At 40.9% G+C, this 18,813-nt stretch overlaps 1 protein-coding gene across 2 annotated transcripts; it reads left to right on the forward strand.

The window, feature by feature from the left end:
• Positions 1-6,133: 6,133 nt before the first annotated feature.
• LOC139793339 (carbonic anhydrase 3-like) lies at positions 6,134-17,676 on the forward strand. 2 transcript variants are annotated; one of them, XM_071737874.1, is made up of 7 exons: positions 6,134-6,238; positions 6,314-6,511; positions 8,427-8,545; positions 11,081-11,173; positions 13,125-13,190; positions 14,339-14,494; positions 15,694-17,676. In XM_071737874.1, the coding sequence occupies exons 1-7, from the start codon at positions 6,202-6,204 to the stop codon at positions 15,811-15,813; spliced, it is 789 nt and encodes a 262-aa protein (XP_071593975.1). In that variant the 5' UTR covers positions 6,134-6,201; the 3' UTR covers positions 15,814-17,676. The 2 variants fall into 2 exon arrangements, with proteins under 2 accessions (XP_071593975.1, XP_071593976.1); XM_071737875.1 differs by lacking the exons at positions 6,134-6,238; positions 8,427-8,545 and having other exon boundaries at positions 6,421-6,511.
• The last annotated feature ends 1,137 nt before the right edge of the window (positions 17,677-18,813 follow it).

Below are 18,813 nucleotides of genomic sequence, written 5' to 3' on the forward strand. Positions count from 1 at the left end.
GAGCCTTCTCTTCTGATTAAATAACCCCAGTCCCCTCAGTCACTCCTTGTAGGACATGCCCTCCAAACCCCTTAAAATCCTTGTAGCTCTTCTCTGGACACGTTCCAGGACCTCAATGTCTTTCTGACACTGTGGCATTTGGAACTGAACACAATACCCAAGCTGTGGTCCACCAGGGCCAATCACTTCCCTGCTCCTCCTGGACACGCTGTTCCTGATACAGGCCAGGATGCCACTGGCCTTCTTGGCCACCTGGGCACACTGCTGGCTCATGCCCAGAAGTTATGCTATGTTCTGACCTTTCAAAGTGCTCAAATAGTACAGATTCATAAAGAGTGACTTTCCCAAGGCTTCGGGAGACAGGCATCTCAAGGGACTTTTGGATGATTGAGAGCAGAAATCTCCACAGCCTGCAGAGGGCATATTTCAAGGGCTGGAAACACATCCAGTGATTTTCTTATAGTTAGTTTTTAGGAGGATGTGTCTCACTGGAAAATATGTATTAGGTATTTCTGATTTGCTGCATCACTAGGTATATGACATAAATCTCTTATTGCTCTTATTAACTCCTCCAGCCTCATCTGGTCTTGTTAGGACTGTTTCCAGGTAGATGTTATTGCCAGAGTATGATGCAAGATGAAGGTCACACATAAAACTCTACCTAGCTGTAAAAGAGTTGCCAATCTGCTGGAATTTCCAAACAGGCACATCCAGAGCTTATAAAAGCAAACAGTATAGGTCAGATTCTCATACTTGGATTATATCAAGTCAGAGTCTGCCAGTGTGCATAAAAGTAGATAGCCAGCTCAGATTTGGATTTCAGGATGATTGCCATACAAGCAAATCCCTATGGCAAAAAGAGAAGAGTCATATTGCAGCAGAGTTTATTAGTTCAGTTTTTCAGGTCTGGAAGATGTATCTTAAACAGGCAGTATATTTTTGTTGTATCAGAGCTGTATGTGATATGTAATAAATTTACTTCATTTTGTTACCGATATTCTTTAAAGTCTATGCCCATTTTAATAGATTTCCACAAGAAAAACTTGTTTACTTTTTAGTTCCTTTTGCTAAATCTGAAATCTGGCTTATTGTTTTCATGTTTACTGTGTCACATGGACTAAATATTAAGTCCTGCAAATAGGTTCTGAGCCACAAGAGGAAAATGATTGGGATTTTGCAAGTAAGGTCCTGGAGTCTGAGCTGCAGACTGCTGAGTTTTGTGCCTTCTGAAACTGAAAGATGCATTGAAAGTCTGCCTAATGTTTGCCTAAATATGTGCTACATTCTGCTTTTCATCAGATAAAGTAAATGAAGCTGAAGAACTCACCATGTATAAAAGCAACAAAATTGATCCAATATGCTTCTCTCTTTCCTTTGGCAGACCTTACAGATCTGGCTGTCAGTGGGAGTTCCCAGTCATGCCTACAGTGTTTTCCATAGTATGACATCTTGGTGAACTGGCAGGCAGATGACAATTTGGCTTTTTGGCTATGGAATGCCACCACAACAGCTTTCAATCAAAACCACTGAGTGACATGCCTTTCTTACACTGCCTGGCAAGCAATTTGCAATATGTCAAAAACATTGCTGTCCCTTTAGTACTGTGTATTATCAGATCCCTTTCTGTTGTGTTGTTTTCTTCCACAAGCTATTAAAAATAGTGGAATATATTTTATATTTTATATTTAGACAGGCCACAGGCATTGAGTAAATGCTTCTGCTCATTTAACAGTGTGTTCTTTGTGGGCACGTTCTGTGCTCCTGTAAAGCCCTTTGCACGAAATCACCCATGGGATATAGCCCTGAGCATGGCAGAACCTGGAAAGCTTAGCTTCAAGCAGGGGAATTCTTGAATTACACCCTGGTGGCAAATCTACTTCTGTGTGTTCCCTTAGTCAGCCATTCCTACCTGTTACACTGGACCCTGGAGACTTCTGGAAATTGCTGTGCTGAGGTGGAGCAACACTTTTGGTTGTTCTACTTATGTCAAGGTGGTGACCAAGCCACCCATGGCTGGCTGACTCCAAAGCTTCTGGAGGTCACTTTTCCATGCATCATTCCACACACATACTTTTTGTGCCCTTGGTAAGGCCATGGCTCTGAGCTGTTTTTCAGACTCTGCTTATTCCTGCTTTTCCATTCTCAAAAAAAGTGACTGTGATTTCACATAAAGTATTTTGGTAAGTGAGATGAGCAGGTTTATGCCTTTTGTTTGTTTGGCAGAAGCAAATACTGCATCTCAACTGCAAGCCCAACAGGCAGTGTCCCATAGCTATACCATGTTCATTAGTACTGGTTCCTCTATTTTGATCTTTCATCGAGGTGACAAATGTATTCATTTGGATGAATAGTACCTTATTGATTAGGTATCCAACAAGGCAAATGTTTTATTTATTCTGATAACCTTTTGAAGTAAATTGCTATTACCAATAGCCCAGCTGTGATCCTGTGGCTGTGTATGATTTTCAGACATGGGCATGTGTGCAACTATTGCACAGGCTAAAACCTCTCCCTTTTGGTCTCATTTCAACCCACTACATTTCTCTTTAGTTACAGACACGTGATGCATGCACTTGTCTGCTATACATAAGTGGGTTTATTGCCTTAACAGAAAGGCCATTTAACATGAAGATTGCTGATTTATATCCACTGGGATTGGATTATACTATTTAGTATTACACTTTTACAGATACAGTAGTGATAGGAAGCTGTCCGGCAAACATCAGCTACATTCCATAAGGACATCACTTTCCATGCTACACCACTTGCTTTTTGCATAAGTCCCAACATTGCATGTGCTGTATTATTGGTTTATTCTAAAAAGGACAGTCTCAAAGAGGGCAGTCTCAGAGAAGCCAGATTTAGTATTTATTCAGCCTGCACCTCACCTAGCAATATCCATTTAATGCTCAGATCACTTTTACCTTTAAGGACAGAATCAGAACACTATGAGCAGATGCATAGCTTTCTCTCTGCAGCTAAAATCACAGATAATGAGTTTACTAATATTTGTTAGCCCCAGACATTAATGACACTTATGCAATCTGCTATTTATTTGTTCCATTTGATTCAGTTCCCCAGTTTCCTTCCTGAATTTCTCAAACCTTATCACCCTGATGAAACAGATGTCAACTTGCTACAGCTTACAGTGCTACTGAGTACTACTGCATGCAGATAGGTTCCTGAGCAAGTGTGACCAGATTAAAGCATAGAGGAAGGAAGATAGTCTTTCAATTCCTGCTGTTTTGCCTGCTGTCTTCTCACCTAATTACCTGGCTAAACAACCACGATTTTTAAAAGTATATAAGAGATGTAAGACGACTTTTATGAATGGCATCCTTAAAAATATTGTACCTCAGTTCTCCAACTGCACAATGGGAATATAATTCCTTTTCAGAAGGTATTGCAAAGATGCTTTCATTAGTGGGACACTGTGGTACTGTGGGTGAAGTTACTGCAGCTGGGTTAGCAGAAGTTTTTTGTGAATGGTATAGGGATTTAGTTGCCCTCTCACCTTTGCTATTTCAGATGGCTATTGGCTTTCTAAACATGTTGTAAGTTCAGAAAATAGAAAAAAATCACTGCAATGCAACTGTGAATGCAGTAGGTAACACGCTTTTTCATAACAGAAGTATTTACTTCCCAGAGAAAGAAATGTTGTGCAAGTTAGATGATAATGAATTTCTGAGCCAAAATCAGAAGGATAAAGGCAAAGGTAGGCCCCAAGGGATGCAAAAATATTTTAATTGTGATTTTCTCTTAATGCAGATAAAGCTACTACATATCCCTTTTGCTCTACCTTTGATGATGAAAGCAGCAGGAAAAGAATGCCACCACCACAAATTCAATGTGAGACTGTGACATGACTCAGTGCCTGGGGCTGACTCCAAGTACCTACACTGTTGATCCTATCATTTGTCACTTGCATGTAAGTCAGTGCCTAGAAGCAGCACTTTGTAGAAACTGGCAGAGAGCTGCTCCTCTGGGTACAACAGGAACAGCCCTCTGGAAAGCTGAAACACGAAGACTTTCCCTGCAGGCATGAAGAGAAGATTGTGTAAATTCTCATGAAGAGCAATGAATTGAAATACTAGGGAAAGAACAGACTTGCACCTTTTTCTGTGTAATACAAATCATGCCCCTTACCTCCATATACAGCTCCTATGAACATTCTTTGTATACATGAAGTTGATTAGAAGTCTCTCTGAGCCATCAATAAGGAAGTCCTTTAAAGCTCTCTGTTAATACAGACAGAAAATGAACCGCTCCATTTAGAATTTCATGAGCTCACAAATGCTTCTCACTAGGATGATTAGGTAGAAACAACTTCAAAAGGATTAATGTGTAAGCTTTATGAACTAAAATTGTAATGTGTCAAATTTACATGCTCACCCCTGCAAAAAATGCGATGTTATTGATTTGCTTGATGGTGGAGTAAAAAAAACGGTTTTCTTTTGTTTCTTTTGGAAGTAAAAAAGATGTAATTTTCCACAACATTGTACCTAAATCACCTCCTAGTATTTTCTGAATCGAATTTTGCCTGCAGAAGGTATGAGGAACTGTTTTTTGAGGAACATTTTGATAATGAGCACATCCTCATATCTTTAGAGATGGTAAGAGGAATGCTTACCATATCATATACATTACTAAGGTTTAGTAACTTTCAATGTAACATTTCTTCTTCCTGTAAATGTACTATATAAATGTCTACACAAATATTCTCAGATGTATATTCCTAAGTGAGAGAACTTGTCCTACCTTTATATCAAAGGCAGGAAGTTTATTTATGACCAAACTCAGAGGAAGAAGAGTTAACCAAGCAAGTTTAAATAAATCATTCTAGTTACCCTAAACAAAATTCATAGTTAGTCATTTATTAGCCAGGTATATGGGTAAACTAGAAACTAGAACCTTTATCTTCCATCTGGCTTTGAGACATCAAATACAATCAAACTAATCTTAGGGTCTGTATATTGTAACTTCTCAACCTTTTCCCAGTACCTCACCAATACAAAGCCACAGATTAATTTCCATGCTACATTCCAGTGCTGACTGGTACAAGGACCATTTAAGCAAGTTTGCTGCAACTATGCTGGAAATCTTCATGGTTTGAGATGCTTTTTGGCTGAATCCCAAACATTTAGCTTGGGGTATTATTTAGCTCAAGGTACGTAGGTTGATGATATATTTAGCTTGAGGTAGATAGAGTTGCCACACTGTCAACATGGGATGACAAAGCTCAAGGGAGACTGCAGCAGAGCTGGAATTGAAAAAAAAGCTTTGACTATTCAACACAGATGTAGAGACAAAGCCAACTAACACAACCATACCTATCACTAACTCTCCATCATCTGAAAAGCAGCTGTTTTGCTGGCCTAAATATCGACTGCTAAGTTGCCTAACATGAAAAATGCATTTGGTTTAAAGCTCCTTGCATGAATGAGGATCAACTGGACATCAAACCCGATTGTGACTGAATAGCCAGGAACAGCCTCATTTGGAGCTGGCAGAGGTTACTTTTACATAACTGCAGTGGTTTAGCAGGCTATGAGATGTCCTTTCAAAGAGATACAGTTTCTTTCGGAGCTGTATAACGGGACTATTCGGGAGGGCAGTGAATGCGGAGCTCTGCAGCCGGCCTGCCCCGGGAGCTTGCCCGAAAGCCCCTGGGCATCCTTCACACCCGCGATGCTCCTCGCAGACGGGAGAACGATGCCGGCTGGGCTAGGCCGGGCTCCTTCCTTGCCCTCTGTCCTGCTCCCCACGCGTGTGAGGCAGGCGAGCTCTCCACACAGCCGCTCCTCCACCCGAGCCGGGCTCCGCATGCCGCTCCCGCCATTCCCGTCGCAGGTTCAGCCCCGCTCCCGGAGGGTCCCCAGGCCGGCGCAGCTCTCCTGCTGCCACTCCGGGAGCAGGGCGGGCTGAGGCGAGGAAGTGCCGAGCGGGACGAAAGATGCGGCTGAGTCCCGCGGGCACCCCTCTGCTTCTTCCCGGGGTCGGGGGAGAAAACAACCCCAGCCCGCCCCTTAGCTCCTCATGGCTCCTCACCCCTTATTCGCCCCGAGGTCTCCCCCGCCGCCCTTCCCCTCCCCGCCCCTCAGGGGAGGATGCGGAGCCGCGGCGGTCTATAAAAAGCCCCCCGGGGGAAGGAAGGAGGGTGGCGGAGGCTACGGAGGAGGGTTGGGGAGGGGTCGAGGCAGCATGGCCAGGGCCGTCTGGGGCTACGACAGCGACAACGGTGAGTGGAGGGGCTCTGGGCTGCCGGGACGAAAGGGTCCGAGCCAGGGCGACATTTTCTTGCCTGTCCCCTCAGGACCCGAGCACTGGCATGAAAACTACCCCCTGGCCAAGGGAGACAATCAGTCGCCTATTGAGATCAACAGCAAAGACGTGCAGCACGACTCTTCTCTCAGCTCTTGGCACGCCAGTTATGATCCCGGGGCTGCAAAAACCATCCTGAACAACGGGCGCACCTGCCGGGTAGTCTTTGACGACTCTTTTGATCGATCAGGTCGGTTTTTGGTCTGGCTCTTGAGGGTTGTTGGGAATTGAGGCTTGCAAAGCACTGGGAATCAAAATGCATCCTGTGGCACCTGGTGCACGCAGTCTGGCAGAGAAAAGTCATTTAGGTATGTAAAAAAGGTGCTACCAGAACTTACCCTGGTGGATCTGGCCATGTTTTGGTCCTCTGCAGCTGGGGCAGGGAGGTTGTAGCTGCAAGGGCATCTCTGAATCAATCATAGAATCCTTTTGGTTGGAAAGGACCTTTAAGATTGATAAGTCAAAGGTGGACTTCTCTTTCCACACAGACACCATCCTCAGGTTTTCTGTACAGTGTCACCCAGGGGGTTTAGTGTTTGCCTAGAGGCACTTCATAAACACAACACTGTATTTCCACCAACTGTGATACTGATTGCTTCTCTTTGTATGGGAAGTCTCATGAGCCCCCTTTTAGCCCCCTGAAAAAGCTCTGAAAACAACATATATTTGAGCTCTGGAAATGGCCAACTCTAAGAAACAACTGCTGAATGAGTTCCCAACTCTGGTACACATTCAGCTCATAAATGTAGGTGGATCACTTATATGTGGCTCCTGAAAGTTCCTACCTCCTCTGTTGTGAAATGGGAAGCAAATTACCTGTGAGGTGTTGGGCTTTAGAGTCCATGCCTTTTTTTGCTATTGTTTCAAATGTGAAACAATAAAATATAATAACAACAACAATAACAACAACTTAGTATGTGATGTATTTTCCATTAAAGACTTCTACAGAAGGCTTACTCCATACTCTGTTGAGTTAGTTATGGTTATTTATGTATGAAAAAAATTATAAATAAGAGGAACTGCATGCATAAATCTCAGCAAAGTGCTTTGTTTCTGCCCTCACAATGTCTGTGACATCTACCAACTGAAAAGAGAACCTGCAAAGTAAAGCATTTTACTCTCTTTAGGTATTCTAAGATATATGATGTCAAGAATTAATTTGAGACCGTTGGGCACAAGCGGATTGAAGTATTATTTCAATGTTAACTTTGAACTTCAGAGCTATTGGTAGAAGTTCAAACTTGAATGCTATTTAACCCAGGTCTTCTGGCACTGCAGTTGTGAACTGCATTATCAGCTTTCTGTGTAAGGAAACACGTCTCATTCCTGCCTTAGGTAATGAATGCAGCGTGTATTTGAGAGCTTATCCTCTAAGCAGGGTCTGCTCAAAAGAATTCCCAAACTGAAAGAGCAAGTATGATGTTTTGAAAGAAAGAGTTGATGTAAACTGCCAGACTGATGCCTGGTCAACACTGCCTAAGAGCATCTGAAATAACAGCCTCTTAATTTGCTTTGTTGGTGACAATGTTAAATGTGGATTATAGCTTTGCTTGGTCAAGAACACCTTTCTGTCTCATTTAACCTACACTCTTTTCTCTTCCCTCACTTTCAAGCAATAGGTCCTTCTTTTCTAAGAAGCAAACTGTGCTGTAACCATTCTCTATCTGAACTGTAAAAAGTAGGCCAGACATGGATTAGAGGTCTGGTTCAAAGTACCTTTGGGTTGCTTTCACAGTCCTATCCCCAACTACTTCACAACAGAGCATTTTCTTGACAAGCATCAGCTGTGAATACCTTCCTTCTCTCTCCACATCAGGAACTCTAGTATCTCCACTTGCCAAGAGAAAAGGAGCTTGTTGAGCTCCTGGGATTTCATTCTGTGCTTTCCTCACAGTGACTTCCACGGTTTTCACATCAAACAAGACTCTTCTTGAGTGGTAACAGAATTCAGCCCCAACCTTGTAAACTGGTGAGTGTTGCAGTGACCCCCACTGCAATCACCTGAGTTTGCAAGAGTTACTCCACTCATAAAGTATGGGTCCTGTTCAGTACATGTACATTTCAGCATTTTGTAGGCTAATGCTGATGCAGATTATCAATTGCAGTGCTGAGAGGAGGGCCACTTCTAGAAGTCTACAGGCTGCGTCAGCTTCACTTGCATTGGGGTTCCTCTGATGACCGTGGCTCTGAGCATGTTATAGATGGGGTGAAATATGCAGCAGAGGTAGGACTTACTTTTAATGGTAATATTCACTACTAACTGGAATTTGACTGTGGATCTGAAGAGATTAACCATTCTCCCTTGTGCAAGTGTTTAGCTATGGATTATTTTCTTTAAATCTGTCTGTGAAACTTGTGAATATTCATCAGTGTGCAGTGGGATAAGTTGCATCTGCCAACAAAAGTATCCTTGCAATTATATACTAACACAGGATTTGCTTCCTCAAGCAAGAGGTTTTGCTAGTATTTTAGAATATTTTAAAAATATTTTAGGCAAAGCGATCTCTTATTTCCAAATAGGAACAGCTGTTTTCTGCTGATGTATTTCAGCTTTTATCTGTTTCTGGTATAGCTTGAATTATACAGTTTCAGAAAGCATTACTAACAAACAGAAAAACTCACTAAAAGCACATTTAATAACCTGACATTCTAAATTCGATCCACCTTAAAACTGATTCAGAATGATACAGAGTACCATAGCGTTTCTGAACCTCTGAGCTGTAAAATCTCTGTATTTATTTTCAGGAACTATGGAAAACAGATGTTTGGGGTTGTGGTTTTTGGTTTTTTTTTAATGTAAACTATGGCACTATTGCTCAAATTTGCTAAAATTAATGGCTGCTTTAGGCTCTGAAAAATTCCTCAGGCAATAAATATGTGAGTTCACTATTGATACGGGTGGATTACTAGCAAAGGCTACCTCCATCCTCCATCTTCTTTGAGAATAGGCACAAAATATATGCCTGTGCCCCCAAGAAGTAGCCAAGAAGTAGCCAGGTAGCCAAGAAGGCCAATGGCATCCTGGCCTGTATCAGGAACAGCGTCACCAGCAGGTCCAAGGAGGTGATTCTGCCCCTGTACTCAGCCCTGGTGAGGCCTCACCTCGAGTACTGTGTTCAGTTCTGGGCCCCTCAGTTCAAGAAGGATACTGAGGTCCTCAAACAGGTCCAAAGGAGGGCAACCAGGCTGGTGAAGGGACTCGAACACAGATCCTATGAGGAGAGGCTGAGGGAGCTGGGGGTGTTCAGCCTGGAGAAGAGGAGGCTGAGAGGAGACCTCATCACTCTCTACAACTCCCTGAAAGGAGGTTGTAGCCAGGGGGGGGTTGGTCTCTTTTCCCAGGCAGCTCTCAGTAAGGCAAGAGGGCATGGTCTTAAATTGTGCTGGGGTAAGTTCAGATTGGACATTAGAAAGAATTTTTTCACGGAAAGGGTGATCAGACATTGGAACGGGCTGCCCAGGGAGGTAGTGGACTCTTCGTCCCTGGAGACATTTAAAAAGAGACTGGATGTGGCACTCAGTGCCATGGTCTAGTGACTGCAGCGGTAGTTAATCAAGGGTTGGACTCGATTATCTCTGAGGTCCCTTCCAACCCAGGCCTATTCTATGATTCTATGATTCTAAGTCTGGAGCAGTGTTTCCCTGCCTTCACCTATACCTTCAGGGTGCGGAGATTACAGGGACTTTGCCAACCTACCACAGGAGGAAATCCTGGCAGGATCAGTGTCCACAAACATTGCAGAGATGTCTGTGGGTGATGATTCAGGTTTATTTTTTTCTCCATTTCTTAGCCACAGCCAAACTATGTTAGTGTTCTTCTTTTGCTAGCCAACCAAATAGACAAATTGTGCTTCCTCAATCTATTTCTTGGTTAGTTCAAATACAGATTTTTTACTTTGCTTTTTCTTGCAGTACTCAGATATTTGCCAATGGAAGAAAGCCTGGGATGTATGAAATTATGCTAGAATGCATCCAGATGGCTGTTCCACCAATTCTTAGCAATTATACCTTTATCCTCAGGACAAAAGAAACAGATAACAATACATTAATTCGTATCCACAACAAAGTATTTTATTGTTATTTTAAATATTTATTACTGTGCATTAGAAAAAAAAAAGTTTAAAATTTGCTTTCAAAATATGCACCATACTTCTATGGTTTGGTGTGACACTGTGTTCCAAACACTACTTTTTTGAGATCCCACACTTCTGGTTGCAGTATTTATTTCTAGCTATATGCAGGAGCCAGATATTTTCTGGAAGGAGGTGTAAAACCTTGAAATATATCCTGAAAATACAGTAGAAACGAGAAAGTAATTATATCCACTATATCCACTTCTTTCCCATACCATGTGCTGAGAGCAATAAAAGGTAATAGAACAATAAAATATGAGCTGCATACAACACAGTGCAAATCCCTGAGTTATCTGCTTCATATAAAGATCTAAAACTCTACCAGAAGTGAAGTGCAGGTCAAGAATGTTTTATGCAGTGCATGTTCACATATCGTGCTTGGTTTGAAGTGTTCATAGTTGAATTATCTGATTAATTTTTAAAGGTATGGTGTGATAAACTCAAGTTTTCTTCTTTTATGCTTCAATTAAATGCAAATAGGTTTCTTTTCCAATACTGGTTTTCTTCACATCCAATCCTTTACTTGCTGTGCAGTGGAAACTTTTCTCATTTTAATGCAAAAGCTTTCTAAGATTGCACTGTTGGCAATTTCTTGCAGTTCTGACTGTGGTGTCATTGATTTTTAGTTACATATGGTGCACTGGAATCCAAAACATGGTAATTTTGCTGGAGCTTTGAGAGAACCTGATGGCGTGGCTGTTGTGGGCATTTTTCTGAAAGTAAGTGGCAAATACTCAGTTTATAATAGTCTGTATTTCTCAGCTTTGACAAGTGGTAAGGGAAAAGTTCCTGTTGTTTTTCCCTGCACTGTGTCATGCATTGCTGTGTGACCTACACTGGGTGATCCTGCCCTGGCAGGGGGGTTGGACTCCATGATCTCTTGAGGTCCCTTCCAACCCTTAACACTCTGATTCTGTGTGATTCTGTGATTTTACAGGAAAAAATTCGAAGTATTTCACAGATTGAAGTCACATCTGTCCTTGAGCCCTCCAGGTTCTATGCACTAACCTGTTCACAGCCAACTTCTGACACCATTTGTGACACCATATCATGGGTAGTACTGAACAAAAGACACTCAGCTTCAAATCTCGGACACTTGCTAACTTTGTCCCTGATAGGTGACCAGCTCTTTAAGGACAGTCTGTGTAGGAAGAGTGTTTCCTCCTGCCCTTTGTCTGCTAGCAGGTATTGTATCTGCTTATCTGTATCTGATTATGTTGATTTATATTCCCATCCTTTGCCTCTCACTGATCCCTACATAAGCTGGGAACTGAAAGGAGTTCAACAAACCTGCTCCAAAAAGAAAGAATTGATGGTAAAAAAAGAAGTTCACTGAACATTTTAACCTTGAGATACAGCAGCTTCATAACAAAGCAATGCTATACCAATATTTTTCAATTGATTTTCAAATAAAGTTACTAAATAGAAAGCAATACTAGTATCAAATCTGCATATGGGCTAGGACACTGAGAAGCACAAATAGGCAGACAACCTGATAGTGATAAATTCTGCAAACTTCAGCTGCATAGCAGTCATTTTACGTGCAGGTGGGCATTTCAGCTTGAACACAGTGTCAGGAAATAGCTCTCCTTTCACTGTTTTATCCTTAGTAAGCTGCATTGCTATTGTACAAGCAATAGTAAGTGGATGTAATTAATTTTGCCACAGTGTCCCTGCACAGGCCAGATCCAATGTCACTTTAATTCTGTTACACTGTGAGCCAGCCTGACCTTTTTTTATGTGATTAGCTTAAACTGAAAGTGACAGAAGGTCAGCACCTGTCGGGATTCTCCCCTAAGACTATGTCCTTTAGTTATTCTTGCTTTGTCATTTCATTTGGTCTATTTTAGGTTAAAGCTTTATCTTGTAAAACTCAGCTTATAAAGTACATCATGTTGCTGTTAACCATGCTGAAGTCAGCTAAAGGTCTATAAAAATAAGCAGTACCACTCTATCTTTTCTGGCCTTCTTTCCCTTTTTCCTTTTTTGCTCATCAGTGCAGGAGCTGTTGTTTTGCTCTGGGTTTTTCATATTCCATGACTGCATTCTTGGGTATTGCTGAAACAGAGATTGAATTATCTCCTGAAGAATTGTATTTAATCTGTATTGGAATAAGATATTGCAGTAACAGCATGTCTTATGCATACTGTCCTTACTGTTCTGGGATGCAGAGCCATGGCAAAGCTTTTGGAGGTGCTGAATGTCATGAATTAAGCAGTAAAGTGAACCCATAGCTTGAGGAGGTCAGGACATGAATCTCATCAAGTCTGATCTCACTGCATATGTGCTGTGGAATGCTTGAGGTGTCTGCAGGAACTGCAGCTCTTCAGATGATCAGCACTTTGCTGAGTGCTCGTGAATCTCACAGTGGTTGTGGGTTGCTTTCAAACCAGGAGCCAAGAGCTAAGGCTGGGGGATGACAGTGTCTGAGAGAACAGCTTGTTCCTCAAACAGTGGGAGATACCTTGTGGAGTCTTTCAGTGCATTTTTAGTTACAAAGCCAGTTACTTGAGTCTGCTATTCCGGATGTTCCTCTAACACTCATCACTTTGTGTCAATCTGTACTGGATGCTCTGAGAGTACTGCTGTCTGACTCGACAGATGGGATGTACTGAGATTATTTAGAATACTGTGGAACATGAAATAAAGTACTTGTGCTTTGCATTACAGGTTGGAAAAACTCCTAAACCAGAGATTAAGAGAATTCTTCAAGCAATTGATAACATTAAGACCAAGGTATCAAAACAATTTTTGTGATGTAAGGAAAATATGCCAGTGTGCAAATATGAACAAGTGAAAAGCTTTTTAAATTTGAGGACAGCAGTGGCCAAAACAACAGGAGGGATGGAGAGAGTCTTATCATATGAGTGTCCAGTAATAGGACAAGGGGAAATGGATTTAAATTGAAGGAGAATAGGTTTAGACTGAATGTAAGTTCTTTAGTACGAGGATGGTGAGACTCTGGAACAGCTTGTCCAGAGAAGTTGTGGAAAGCTCCCCCCTGGAAGTGTTCAAGGCCAAGTTGGATAAGGCCTTGAGCAACTTTGTCTAGATGAGAGGCATCCCTGCCCATGGCAAGGAGGTTGAAGTAGATCATCTCTAAGGTCCCTTCCAACTTAAACCCATTCTGTGATTCTATGATGATATGAGTCAGAAATTTAGTTATCCTGAACTGAGACAAAAATAGTAGGAATGATGGAGCAAGATCCCAGTCAATGTAAGAGAGATTAAAAACTATTAGTTTTAAGATGGAACAGAATCAGCTTTCCAGAGCTGCATCCTAAATATATGTAGAGAACTGAACTTTTTTGTTTAGTTCTTGTCTCCCTGAGAGGACAAGGAAGTCTCTTCACAGTCCTGTGGAGATACTGTCTTCAATATCCCATTCAATGGAATAGAAAAAATTTCAGGAAAAGTTTCTGGTGTTTGCTGTTCTCCCTTGCCTAGTGTTAAGCATATTTAACTGTAAGAAATTCAGAATCCCATACTCTTTAAATTTCACACTAAGTGAAATAGTGCCAACAGGAAGATTGAGTGTCACCATGACAATGTAATTAGAGTGCAATTATGGGAGGAGATAGGCATGCAGATTGAAATTTCTTTAGATAGAGAAGAGGAATCTGGGATAAATACCTGGCCACTGTTTTGTTGAATAAAAAGGGTACCAGTAGCTGTAGTGCCACAGCCTTTACCTTTTGTTCCAAGTGATGCAAAATGAAACAAAATTATTTACAGGGCAAATGCTTGACAGGAAGAAAAGGAGATTGATCTCTTTCATGAATCATTATATTTAATCACTCTATTTATAATAAAACAGATACTGATGTCTTTTAAGATGCATGTCCCTAGAATTAGCTCAGAGAATCATTTTTTGTTTCTCTAAGGGAAAAGAGGCTCCTTTTCCTCACTTTGATCCTTCAATTCTTTTCCCCAAATCTCGGGACTACTGGACTTACCATGGTTCATTCACTACACCCCCCTGTGAGGAGTGCATCACTTGGATTCTCCTCAGGGAGCCAATAGAAGTCAGCTCAGACCAGGTAAACTCCAGTTTTTCTTTCTGACCTTGACCAGTTCTCAGCAGTGTCTCAGTATGTCAGTGTGATGATTGGAAATCCCTCTGCTACCTTTTCTTATTAAGAAAGCTTTAGCTGAGAATTCTGAGAAATCACCTGCAGAATGGACTCTTGAAATTCACTATAAAACTGACCTTGAGAATCAGGTTCTTTTCCTAGACACCTCCTGAACTGGCTTCATCACGGGTGATCCTGAGATCCTTAATGCCTTTGTAGGCAGAAGTACCCCTGAGACACAAAACTCAGCCATCACAGTGGCCTCAGTTCATTCTCTGCTCTTCAACACTAAGTGCCAAGTGAAGTTAACATTTAGCTGGCTTCAAAGTTTAAGAAATTGCTGGTCCAGATGTTGACTTCCTGAAAGCTCACAAGGAGCAGGATCAAACTAGTTAGAACCTGCAAATCTGGATGTTTATTCAAATTAATGTACTAATAATATTCATAAACCTCAACTGTGCATTTCCTCAGGAAAAAGAATAGAGAGCCAGTCTGGATAAGGTGACCTTCTTGGTGACCTTTGAGTTCTTGCATTAAAACTTTTGGTCATTTTTACAGTTCTTTGTTTCAGCAGTATAAGTCAGGCTATAGCCTTTTTACTGATTTGTCTGTTTTAACAAGAGATTTATTTTTGTATTCTAATGAAAATAATTAACCAAGCAACACTGAATTTAAGTTAATTTGGAGAACAAGAGCTAAGTGCTGAGTTAATGATTGAAATTACAATGCACTTGGCATACATTTCTCTGACTTACAGAACAAAATATGAACTTCTGCAAACCAGCTCTGTCTATTAGACCACCTTTCATAGACTCAAATATGCACCCCCGTTACAGCCAGCCATATTTTTGTGAGAGATGTGGCTGCAGTCCATTCCAGAACAGTCACAGGAAGCCCCTGCTCCCTGCTTTTTTTCCATATTGTGAGTGTGGATCAGGGAAAAATCTAAAAAAAGCCCAGGGAAGGGTGAGATGATGCACTGTTCTGTGGATGAAGAGTGTTAAGATCCACATTGCTAGCTGTCAGGCTGCAGTGATCTCTACCAAAAATCTCTACCACTATGCTTGTCATTTATATAAGAAAACTCTCTTTCAAAGTTTGTTCTTGCCTATTTACATTGCTTCCAGGTGCATTCAGATGGACACTTTAATTTTTCTTCCTTGCAGATGGCGAAGCTCCGGACCCTTTCTAAGAACGGTGAGAACGAACCTGAGAGCCCCTTGGTTGATAACTGGCGCCCACCTCAGCCTGTGAAGGGCAGGATTGTGAAAGCCTCCTTCAAGTGAAGCCTCAACTCTCACTCTGCTGAACCTGAGTGAGAAAGTCCCTGTATCCCAAAGTGTAGTTAGTTTTTTCAGTCTACTTCTTTTTCTCTGGATCCAAATCCGTGTTTCTCAGCTTGAAATTCTTAGTGGTAAAACCGAATCTGTTTTTTAAAGCAGCAAAAATACTGTATGTAAATACTAGCCTTAATAAGATGATATATTACGTGATACTTGACCAAAAAATGCCTCAGCATTTGTGATAGTGTCACTATTCTGCTATGTGGTCTGGGAAGAAAATGGGCTCAGTATCAATATTTAAAAATCATTTCAGAGGAAATGTAGTAAAGGCAGAAGGATAGGGAAAGATGATTTGAAAGTTTGTCTGCCAGTATTTCCTTGCTCCAGTCATCTGTGCAAACAGATGTGTCTCCCCAGAAAGTAACAGAGCTAAACAGACTCCACTTAGAGCCTCTGATGACACAGAGTCACAGTAAACACTTAGGTGGTTTTAGCTGGATTAGGTGACTAAACCTGGATTTATCTGTAGTGGGGAAGACAAATGGCAAATATGAAACATCCACAAAGACCCTCTCCATATGCAACAAAATCCCTAATAAGTGAAAACATGTGTAGACTGAGATGTCAAAAATAAATTAAAAAAGACATGCAGAGCATCAGAGCTAAAAACCCATCAGCCTGGGATGTAACATAGTTCAAGAAGCAGCAGAAATCACTTCCTCCTCAGCAATACTAGAGCTGCTACACTAATTACAAGATAACATGATACCAGCAGTACTCTGTAGCTGGATGGATGAAGCAACAGCAGCAATGAAAGAACAAAAAATCAATGGGGAGGGGCAGGACATGATAAAGACAACAAATACTGAAAAGACAGGAAGGGATCTTTCCTTCTTCATACACAGAAGCTGAGTATGCCTGGTTGTATCTCCAGAATACTAATCTTGGGTAACAAACCATCACTGATTGCAGCATGCTTCCTAAACAGATAACACAAGCACCATTTAGGTTAAACCCACATGCAGACCAGGTGAGTAGAGATTTGCTGCATTTTGTTCACCATCAGGCTGATCAGTTTTGTATGTACAGGAGATTCAGTGGTCAAAGGTGGTGCCTAAAGCCTTCTGCAAATCAGCCTTCTGGATTCTGTGTATTCCTTTACTTAACCAGTAGGTAGCAGAGGGCATCCTTTTGGAGGTGCTGCCCCAAACATGTTCACAGCACCATTTCTAAGGGATATGCTGAAGTCTGGAAAAGGCAGGGTTCCAAATGGCTAGAATGGGCATTTCCCAGTTTTTCACTATTTCACTTTTCATCTTAAATAGAAAAACCCTGCTGCAAGTAGTGAATTGCCAAGGTGGGACTAATTCTGCTGTTACTATCAATTCAATGAAAATTCAGGAATGAAGTTAAGGACAGAGTTTGATTTTTTAATTCATTTAGAAATGTTCAAAGAATGGATGAATCGCCATTAAGAATATTTCAGTTTATTAGATGTGTATATTGCTTAGTATAAAGCAGTTTCATTTTAAAAAAGAAGTTCATATCAACAGAAATTCAAGTATTGATTGAATCCTGTTTACAGATGCTTTGGCATTGGCTTAATCTTATCAGAAGATCAGCTTTTGATATTATGAGTGAAGCACTTGCAGTGGTATTGATTTTAAGTCTCTTGGATCTTCTTTAAACTCACAAATCTACACAACTAATCACATAAAAATGTTTCTACAGACAGCTCATAACATGTTTTGCTACTGTACTATGTGTTACAAGTAAATTTTCTTCTAATACACCTATACGGTTGATCTTGATGTTGAGAAAATTTCAGCACAAATAACAGAGACAAGAGCTTGAGTCTACCTAAAACCCTTGGACTGTGTTGTTCTAATCTCTTGTTATTGGGGCAATAAAACAAGATTAGTTCACTACTTGAAATAACAGCTTTAGTGTCTTCAATAAATTGACTTACCTAAAAAACTGGCATCTGGTTTAATTTCTAATGCTGGGTGATGGTTGAAAGTAACAAAAACTTACTAAAATATGTTGCTACATTTTTCTTTGATGCTTGTAATACAAGAGTGGAAAGACACTCTACTCTTAATCTTTTTAACTGTTGGAGTTCAGTTTAATATCTCGTCCTTGTTTCTGTGTATCCAATCAAACATCCTCAAAAATACAAGACATCAGTATCACTTGTCTGTTTTCAGCTATGAAAACTTCTTTATTTGCTACCTGGAAACAAGCACTCTCTTATCTCTTTTGAAAATTCATACGTTCATGTCTCATCTTGGATATTACCAACTTGGACATGAATTTTGGATTCTTGAAAGAAGCACACAGATCTCTGAGCTCAAGTGTTCCCTCATTCCGAGTATACAACCAGATATGGTTGTGCATTTCTGCTACAAGATGAAAAGAAACTATATCCCAAAGAAAGACTCTCCTGGACATACTTGCTTGAGTTTACCTACTGACTAATCAGAGTTAAAGAATGTTCATATTGTCAGTGAGTTTAGCAAAATAGAAAAAACTCTATTTTTGAGGCATTTTGTCCCATGCATGTCCTCAGCAAAGGAAGCAGCAATATGATGTGTGTTTCACCTCTTCTACCTGCCTTTCATCTCGATGAATTCTGGCATTTTTCTTTGTCAATATTGTGGTACAGAACATATATCCAGGAATTATTTTATTTCCAAACCAAAGAATTAATGGGACATATAACATTTCCCCCTGAAAAAGAGTACAGCTAATATACAGTTAATGATGATCAAATTGGACTGATCTTTTCTTGAATAACATATTTTTAAGAGTATCTTTAGTTTAGGGTTGTTGTACATGCTGATTTGCAAAAATGCAATGAAGTGAGATGGACCTGTTCAGGGTTATTTGTGGGGGAGAGACAGGCTGTAGTTTTGTATGCATTAAAACACAGAAACAGATTTGAATACAGATGCAGACCTTATGATATTACTAGCAAAGTAAACACCAACAGAGGATTGTTAT

The sequence above is a fragment of the Heliangelus exortis genome, chromosome 2 (genome assembly GCF_036169615.1).
Source record: "Heliangelus exortis chromosome 2, bHelExo1.hap1, whole genome shotgun sequence".
NCBI classification, from domain to species: domain Eukaryota; kingdom Metazoa; phylum Chordata; class Aves; order Apodiformes; family Trochilidae; genus Heliangelus; species Heliangelus exortis.